A 9,119-nucleotide genomic window follows, 5' to 3' on the forward strand; every position below is an offset into this window, starting at 1 on the left:
TTTCTCCTTCACATTTGGAAGGGAAACCTATGATATATTTCTATCTTCAGAAACAGTATTTGGGATAATGAGGAGGCTTGGAAAAGCAGCATGACAAGAGAAAAGCACCAGAAAGGAACACAGAAACAGGAAGTCCAAGAAAAAAAAGATCTAAATACTGACCACAGTACGATTACCAGTTTTAGCACTTTAAGATGCTTCCCTTTGCATTTGTTTAAAATAACAGTTCATGCGTCACCTGTGTGGCCTTTTCCAGGTCCAACTTGGTCTGACTGACAATCCTCTGGGTGTCCTGCAGCTGCGACTGGAGCTGACTGTTTTCTCTGGAAACTTCCTCGAACAACTAACACACACACACACACAGTAAATAACTGGGACAGACAAAACTAATTCTGTGACCTCAATATCAGTTCTGTCTGCTGACCTTCTTAAAATCCTTGGTCTCGGTGCCTCCTCCCTGGGTACAGTCGTTACAGGATACGTCCGACCTGAGCAGACGAGCAGAGGTCAGAGATACGGCTATCACAGAGACTGTGCTGACAGAATGAAGACAGACGGCAAATCAAACAGGTCAAAGGTTGAAGTCATACCTTGAACTCAAGTGTCGGACTGTCTGTAAACAGAGAAGACAAGCACAAAATTATGGCCAGAGTCTCAGGTTAGAGTCGACTGAAAACACACACACACACACGCACACACACACACACACCTGTGGATCCAGCCCACTGCCTGAGAACTCCTCCTCTCCACTGGGGTCGTTGTCATCACTCTGTAAATGACACAGACAGCACGACAGGTCACAAGTCAAGTTACAGCACTATTACCCTTTTTGCATTTGCTCCTGCTGAAGTTGTATTTTCTTCCATCCTGAATCAATTATCCAGATAAAAAGATGTTTCCAGTGTTTACCTCCCCGGTCCTCTGTGCCTTCCTTCTGGCCCGAGCCTGTCTCCTCTCTCTGCGCTCCCTGGCCCATCGCTCTGTCTCACTCTCCCCTGTGCTGGCCTCAACATCTGGAATGAAGCAGATCAGATTTAAGAGCAAATCAAATATTTCGACGCCACATTGTCAAGTTCTTTTTCTTAGAAAATGAAAGTGGTGATGCGTACCTCTCCTGTCAGCTGTCTGAGGCCGAGGAGCGCCAGTGGGCTGCGTCAGGCCCAGCAGGTCAGACTTCTGCAGACTGGCAATACGAGACCTCCAGCTCACTTCCTGTAAACACAGCATCCCTTGCTATGTGATGTCATATGACATTATATAAGAGCAACCAACGTGGGCCTATAACTCTGAAATATGGCTCTTACCCCTTCCTCTCCCTTCTTTGCTTTTGCTTCCTTCTCTTTCTCCTTCTCTTCCTCTTCTTTCTTTTCTTTCCCTTTGTTGTCCGTCTTCATCGTCTTCTCTGCTTCCTGCAGATCCGTTAGCGTCACCCCCTTGATAAAACAAATAAATAATATAGATGACATGAGCTCATGTGCCACGCAGACACACAGTCCATCAGGGTTCATATGTGAGCAGGTGATGTTTATACTTGAGTGGAGCGGCGGGACTGCCGTGCGTGTCGGGAGCGAGCCTTCCTCTGTGCCTCTGCCTCCTCATCCCGCACTGGTGTCAGATACGATCTACACAAATCACACACTTTTAGATTCAATGCAGCAGCATCAGGCCCGCAGTTTACAAACACCAGGCCTTTTGCCATCCACACACACACTCAGAAAAAGCCCCGACTCACTTGCGCCTCTGCTTGGTCTCCTGTTCGCCTGTGGTCGTGTCTCGAGAGTTGGAGGTGGTGACGGCAAAGTGATCCTTCTTTTCTGTCTGTTCCTGAGGAAGTCTTAAGGAGACAGTTAAAAGGTGGCTATCGGATCTTTAAATAAGTGAGGAAAACAAATTGGAAAATGAGTATAAAAATGAAATACCTCTGGGCCAAGACACTATTAAGGCGACTGAGTCCAGCAGAGCTTGTTCCTGTGCTAGCTGAGGTCACAGTGGGGTCATCCAGTCTCTTTCCATAAGATGAGCTAGAAAGACAAAAGCCCATTGGAAATACAAAGGCATCTTTCACAGCCACACACAAATAATTAGTATTCACTGCTCGGGGAACGTAATAAGCTGTGACACTGCAAAAACAATCACACGCAAACAAGAGAGCAAACGGACACAGGACGGGCGGTGAGTAGCACGACTGACCTGTGAAGCAAAGAGGGGGTGGAACTAGTGAGATCATTCCCCGATTGACTATGAAGGCGCCGGGTGTAAGAGGAGCTACGGCTCAGCCAGCTGAGAGAGAGACAGGGTGACAAGGGCACATATGCAGTGACTCAGAAAAACAGATTCTAGTTTCACAAGCGCAGAAGCACATATGAGCACAGGCCCACCTGTTGGAGTTGTCAGTGCTGCTGTCGGGAATACTGACGAGTCTCCGCGTCGGGATGGGCGGTACCCGGGCGAGCCTCGGCTCCTGAGAACGAGGGGCGAGATAAGTTTATGTGAATCAGCGAATGGAAGCTGTGAAAGGAGCCTTTCTTTATTTGAAATCACGTTAGATTTATATAACGATAGCTTTCATAGTTTCACGAGTGTAGAGATCCTCGAATCATGTGAGCGCCAGCGGTGCGTACCTTGGTGTCGGCCTCAGAGCTGAGGCGGGGGCTGGAAGCAGAGCGGGTCATACCCAGGGCAGTCTCTGGAGGTCTGCTGGGGTCCTGGCTGGAGTCTGACAGTCCAGCTGAGCCCAGAGTCACCGAGCTGCCTGCCTTCCTCAGAGACGTTCTCCAGGAGCCCGGGGCCTCAGTGGTTGGGGGCTTGCTTGGGTCCTGGGACAGAGGCAGTAAAAGTCATCATCTTTATTGTTCAGTGCTGTTGACACTTTATGATCTCTGTTTAATATCTCTACGTATTTGACCTTTTTCACTTGGCTTGCAGCAGTACTCGTTGACATGGAGGTAGGAAGAAGGCTGGTGGCGTTGCGTTTGTTGTTCAAGTTGTTTATGATCTCTCGGTTTTTTGCTTTCTCTGCAACGGAGCAAAAGTGAGCAATTAATAAATCACGAGTAAGATCATAAGAAGAAGGTCATGAAACCCGTCTGATAAAACACGTGAAATACAATCTGTCTCTCTCAGCAGCAGCTTCTCCTACCTGACTCTGCGTCGCTCTCCGATTCGCTCTCCTCCTCCGAGCTGGAGCTGCTGGAGGCCTTCCCCTGGCTCTGAGACTGGCTCTGAGACTGGCTCTGTCCCGTCTGACCTTCCTCCTCCTCATCCTCGGCCGGGCTGCTCGGCAGGGCGGGGGGCGGGTGCTTCTCGCGCTCGTGGAGGCAGATCTTCTCCTTGCTGCTCATACGAGAGATAGAAGTCCTGCAGGGGCGGGGCCAAGGTGGGGTGGAACAACAGGTGGCATGCAGGGAGCTGATCAGTGAGGGCAATCATTCCATGTGCAGCCAATTAGAGCGAGCATGCAACACGTCAGTGAGTGGAACAGTGGGTCACTTCCTGTGATGCCGTGTGTCTTATCACTGGTTACGTAATGTCAACCAGCAGCTTTTTACTTCATCACTTATCGTACGTGTTTTACAATCTTTGGTATGTGATAAGGCAAACTTTACACAAACCCACAGGGACGAAACAATATGTGTCCCAACTGCGTACTGTATACTACAGCACTCTGATTACACTTTAATTACAAAGTGGACTATTTTGGCACAATGTTATGTTGTTATCAGAGGTAACTATCACTGTATCATCTGTGGGTGTATTGAGCAATGTTAACATTAATGAGCCATAAACTATGACTCTTCTTACTTTAACCATTAACTATTTTGCAATATATTTTTCCAGGCAAAGACCGAGTTATAAATACTCTTCCAAAAGTTATTTTAGTTTATTTTATCATATTATTTTAGTTTTTTTAGTTATACATTTTCCTTTTACTGTTAGTGAGACAGAGTTTCTCTCTCTCTCTCTAAAGTGTCCATTAAAATCACACTGAATTTAAGTATTTTACACTTTATTATATTATATTCATTCCTCCAGTATGTGCACATTACACACTGAAAACAGTTCCAGTTAGCATTCAGTATGAACCTGGGACACAGACTGTCACTGACCGCGACCTCCACCCAGTGTAACGTCAGTGGGTAGAAGTAACATGGGTCAAAGGAATGCTGGGATTGTTAACAACATACCTGCATGCAAACTACTGGTACTGGGATTACTGGGATTCAGCTGAGGGACAGCGTAGCGTGTGCCCACACACACACACACACACACACACACACACACACACAAAAGCATGCCCACACACCAACGTACTGGCACTGACCTGCGTGTGCGAACTGGTACCATGGAGATTTGCGGGCTGGTCTCAATAACAGGAGTCTGTTTCTCTTTCTCGCTGCGTAACTGAAGAGAAATATAAACACACATAAACACAGAGAACATTCGCCGCTGTATCGCTATCAATCATATCAGGTTTATCTAACTGAGTGAGATCGCGGTGGAGCCTGTGAGAAGGCTAGACTCACGGCGTTCTGTTTCTTCTGTAGCTCCTCCAGAGTGTCCGCGAGGTTCTCATCCGCAACATCTAGAGGTGTTTGGCCCTACAAGGACATTCACAGTGCTTCATCAGTCATAGCACAAGTAGAGGCTTCAATCACAAGAGTTGATGCCAAGTTAAAAGTTGTTCGCCTCGCCCTCACCACGTTGTTGACGGCCCCCATATCGCACATGTTGTCAGCGAGCAGGGCGCACACCTCCTCCTGCCCCCAGTGAGCTGCGGCATGCAGGGGCGACCACCCGTCAGTGTCCCTGCCGTCCACATCCACATCACACTGCAACAGCACCCTGAACGAGGCGAGGGAGAGGGGAGGAAGGGAAACAAAGAAGAGGAAGAGAAGATGAAGGGAATATCCAGGAGGCTATGAATAAAAAAATGTTTTGACTCCAAATGAGACAAACGCTAACAAGCTGTCATTGCTCTCATGTGTGCGGACTGATGCTCACTTCAGGACTTCGATGTAGCCTTTGGCAGCGGCGACGTGCAGAGCGGTTGCCTTGGTGTTCGGGTGAGGTGTGAGACTGCCGCCTCCTGCCAGCACCGCCATGGCGTCCTGGAGCATGATCCTCTCCTCCTCCTTCCTCGCCATGTCCACGTCTATACCTGTGACGTGAGCACACGCGAACAAACAGATTTTAGACCTTTGAAAACTAAAGAAATCACTTCTCAGTTGAATCTATAACACAAAAACAGAATATTCAGTTTCATATTCATTTATGTTTTTCGTCACCTGTGATCAGTTACACGATGGATCGCTATAGTGTGTGTATTCGACACTGATAAAGACGCACGCCCGGAGCCTCAGTGCACTTCGGTGCTAAGGTCACAGAACATTTGGTACACAGTGACGCTGTCCTCATTTCTTTTCCTATTTCTGTCCGCTCAGAGCGAGTCGTGTGCTTTAAATGTGACCGCCGGTAAAAACAGGACAAAAATGCAAATCGAGTTTTGAGGCTACACATTCATGAGAAGGGTTTTAGTTAGTTTTAGCTCTGTATCATTTCTGAAGTGAAATCTAGTGCTAAATCTGTTGAGAACCGCTCATTCAAACCACAGGGAAAATAAAGTAAAGTACCTAAAAGCAGCTCATCATCTACACTGTGCTCACAACAGCAGCAGCCTCCTTGAAGCTGACATTTGTGTCTGCTACCTGATGTACAGACACACTGTGTGTTTAAAAGACCATTCAGTGAAATTAACAACATTATAACATATTATTTCTGATAGAGAAGCGTGCTGTCTGTCAAAGTGTTGGTCGCAAAGGTCAGAATATAGTAAAATAAATGTAGCTCTATAAATAAGTAAAATATCAGTTGTGGAACTGATGAAAGGCAGTAAAAGGTTATAACTGAATACATCAATAAATAATACAATTAGTTCTATAATTCAGTGTCAAAAGACTTTCATCTCCTCTCATTATTCAACTCTTTACCTTTTCCAACATTTAGTGACATTTTATTTATGTCATTGTGTCTTTAAATGCAGATAATTATATTATAATTACAATCAATAACTGTAACTGTTGTCGTCATGCAGCCTTGACTTTCCACATTAGTGTTTATGTAACTTAATGTGAGACTGTCCTGAAGATCAAACGCACAGCCATGTCTCAACTGGAGACAAGATTGACGTTGGACTTGAAGGTGGAGGTGTTAATGTTGTTAATGTTGGTACGGAGCGATTCCTCACCTTGCTTTTTGATTTCACCTTTGAGAAGTCTCTCCATGGCGTCTTCTGTGGCCACGTCCAGAGGAAGTTCTCCTTCACTGTTCACCGCCCCGACATGAGCGCCGTGCTCTATCAGGTATCTTCAGAAACAGAATCAACATACGGAGACACTAAATCCAGAATATAGCCTGATATGTTAGTTTAACCTGACATCAGTGTCACTGTTTATTACAGTATCCAGTGGAAACGGTCAACACTCACTTAGCGATCTGGATGAAGCCACAGGAGGCTGCAGCGTGCAGAGGAGTCCAGCCCTCGTTGTCCCCTCTGTTGACGTCACTCCCGCTCTCCACCAGAAACTGCACCATCTCAGCATTTTCATCAATGCAGGCCTGCCAGAGGACACACAGACACACGACGGGTCGCTATACATACAAGTGTTTATTGTTTATATCGTTTATTATGAGAATCCGCACTACGCACGTTAAAAAAAAGAGAAGAAACCAGAACGAAGACGTCAGCGAGGGTCCAGTTTGGGTACAGTAGAGAAGGTCTTTGACCCACTTCGTTGTGGTTTGTCTGCAAACTGCAGTCACTTCCAGAAACTAAAGCACTGCGGCTCAAACAATGACTACTGTGTCTACTTGTTGTAATGACTTTCTGTTAAGTGGGGTGCTAAAAGCCTCAAGTACTTTCCAAAACATTTTGCGGCACAAGCGAAACAGCAAATCTATTTATCTGCTTTTCCTGAGGCGAGGTCTAACTTACAAGAAAAGTCCCGAGACGAATCCTGTGAGGATCTCATGGGGTTATGTTACGATATGTTGCTTTAGTTTCAGCTAATATTTAAAAGAACAAAACTCAATTCAAGAAGAGGAATAAGTGTTAACGCTGAAACAAGACAGAACGAGGCAGATCTCTGCTCTGGTGTTAAAGTAAGGTCCTTTGTATAGAGGGCAATAATCTACAACAGGGGCAGTGTTCATTAGCAACTAACACTAAAACAAATAAGAAGTAAAACCACATATTACTGTTCCTCTTTACTAAAGGTAAAGTCATCATATTGTTTCTTTTGTCTGGAAAATAGTAAAACATGTAGATAAAAACAGTACATGTTAATCTGTAGATCACCAAAGTCAGTATGATTCATCCTCTGGAGAACTTGAATGTCTATAAAACAACAACTTCGACTACTTGTTGAGATATTTCAGTCTGGACCAAAGTCGTTTCCATCCCTGGAGCTGCTGGCATCGATAAAATAAAACAAAACACTGTTTAATCGAGTGTAATAACAAAGATATTAGTGGTTCTCTACTGATACACACAGGAGTTCATTAACCTGCCATAAATCAGATGAACTGGTGAACCGGTTTGATCCCTGTACACGATGACTCTTTCATGTACCACCGTACTGACTGAGAGCTGTCACCATGTTTGTGTTGCTCAGAGCTCTACGGTTGGAGAAAGCTGCCGAGCAGGTTACAGGTGAACTACACACCTTCTTATTTATGGTTATAACTTTATAACGCAACAATCAATAACACACAACTAACTCTCTCTAACAGGGCGAAACACCGCGGCCACACAATCTGAGACAGTTTGTTTCTTACTTGTCCACATTTGAGAAATATCTATATTTTATGTGTTATATATTTTTAAGTTCTGTTGGTTTGTAACAATAAAATAAAAATACATTATGATTCATTAATATATTGTTTCATTTTGTAGAAAGAAAGAAAGAAAGAAAGAAAGAAAGAAAGAAAGAAAGAAAGAAAGAAAGAAAGCTCTGTAGTAATTAAAAGCCTTCGGTACCTGACCTTAAAATGTTTTTATATTCTCTGTATTCCTGCCACTATAAACTATATAAACCAACCTTTATGTACTCTTATCGTCCTGCTTCGTATGTGAAACTACCAAACAAGGTTTCTCTGTCGGGTGTCATCACTAACAGCTGATCTGCACTCCCTGATGTGACAGCGTTTCCCCGACAATCATTGACCACAGTTACTCTGCAGGTCGTCACTAAGTGTGTGTAGAACCACGTCCATCAGGCCGGCTTAACCCACCTACTGTAAGAGGCTTTGCTTTTGGGCTAAATCAACTAATCACAAAGCTGCTTCAAGTCTCCGCCCTCCGCCACAATATGAGATAATTAGTCTGGTAGTAAGTTGGGAAAAAAACACACAAAAAAACCACGGTCATTTTAAGGCCCAGAGACGAGGCTCGTGGATTAACAGAGGCAGCGGCTGCAGCGTTCCCTCGCAGCGCAGGGGGAGCCGTCTCGTCAAAGTGGGTGCTCCGAGCCGAATGAATGAACAGAGGGCGCTTCTAGCACCCGGCGCGTTACGAAGGGTGCACAGACTCCTTCACTGGGTCATCAAGTGACTCATTGTGGAGGTCGCCTTCGACAACAGCAGCTTGTGCTGTTTGAGGAATGTTTTCCATTTCTTCATCCGAAATCCCTTAAGTCCCCACCGTGGGGAATTGGCAAAGGGAAGGAGAGAGAGAGAGAGACAGGGAGAAGAGGAGGAGGAGGAGGAGGGGGGACAAAGGAGAGAGAAAGCATAGTGGAGAAGACAGAAAAGGCTTTGGATGGAGAGGATGGAAAGTTTGGAGAGTGTGGGCCTATATTTAATCTGGTTGCCAGGCGACCGATGAGCAACAGGGGAGAGAGGGATGGAGGGCAGGAGAGGGACCACACCGGGCGACGGTCCCACATGTGGACGGACCAAAGGAGGGCAGGTTCACACCGACATCCAGCCAGGAAACACGCTCACTTAGCTTCATCACACACTTTAACCAAAACACCAGTCGTCTCGGAGCGTGACGTCAGCTCCAGTGGGCAGGGAGATTAAAAAACAATTAAAAAACATCTTTTAATGTCGACGAGCGCCGG

The 9,119-nt window shown here is 45.6% G+C and overlaps 1 protein-coding gene across 3 annotated transcripts in view; it reads right to left on the reverse strand.

Moving 5' to 3' along the window:
* Positions 1 to 142: 142 nt before the first annotated feature.
* The window catches only part of zmp:0000001167 (protein phosphatase 1 regulatory subunit 12A), a 10,081-nt gene continuing 1,104 nt past the window's right edge, over positions 143 to 9,119 (reverse strand). The window contains exons 2-22 of one of the 3 annotated variants that reach the window (XM_035665491.1): positions 6,485 to 6,615; positions 6,245 to 6,363; positions 5,002 to 5,158; positions 4,698 to 4,842; positions 4,524 to 4,598; positions 4,322 to 4,401; positions 3,140 to 3,333; positions 2,906 to 3,015; positions 2,622 to 2,816; positions 2,379 to 2,461; positions 2,191 to 2,280; positions 1,920 to 2,021; positions 1,733 to 1,834; positions 1,532 to 1,622; positions 1,305 to 1,433; positions 1,110 to 1,212; positions 910 to 1,013; positions 710 to 769; positions 591 to 613; positions 425 to 488; positions 143 to 343 (exon numbers count right to left, since the gene is read on the reverse strand). In XM_035665491.1, coding sequence (XP_035521384.1) covers positions 215 to 343; positions 425 to 488; positions 591 to 613; positions 710 to 769; positions 910 to 1,013; positions 1,110 to 1,212; positions 1,305 to 1,433; positions 1,532 to 1,622; positions 1,733 to 1,834; positions 1,920 to 2,021; positions 2,191 to 2,280; positions 2,379 to 2,461; positions 2,622 to 2,816; positions 2,906 to 3,015; positions 3,140 to 3,333; positions 4,322 to 4,401; positions 4,524 to 4,598; positions 4,698 to 4,842; positions 5,002 to 5,158; positions 6,245 to 6,363; positions 6,485 to 6,615 — 2,286 coding nt within the window. In that variant the 3' untranslated portion in view covers positions 143 to 214. Of the gene's footprint in view, positions 344 to 424; positions 489 to 590; positions 614 to 709; positions 770 to 909; positions 1,014 to 1,109; positions 1,213 to 1,304; positions 1,434 to 1,531; positions 1,623 to 1,732; positions 1,835 to 1,919; positions 2,022 to 2,190; positions 2,281 to 2,378; positions 2,462 to 2,621; positions 2,817 to 2,905; positions 3,016 to 3,139; positions 3,358 to 4,321; positions 4,402 to 4,523; positions 4,599 to 4,697; positions 4,843 to 5,001; positions 5,159 to 6,244; positions 6,364 to 6,484; positions 6,616 to 9,119 lie in introns of all 3 variants that reach the window. The other 2 variants (XM_035665490.1, XM_035665492.1) reach the window with 2 other exon arrangements.

This window comes from Morone saxatilis, unplaced genomic scaffold, assembly GCF_004916995.1.
Source record: "Morone saxatilis isolate NCDOM2014 unplaced genomic scaffold, NCSU_SB_2.0 Contig2, whole genome shotgun sequence".
Taxonomy (NCBI): Eukaryota; Metazoa; Chordata; class Actinopteri; family Moronidae; genus Morone; species Morone saxatilis.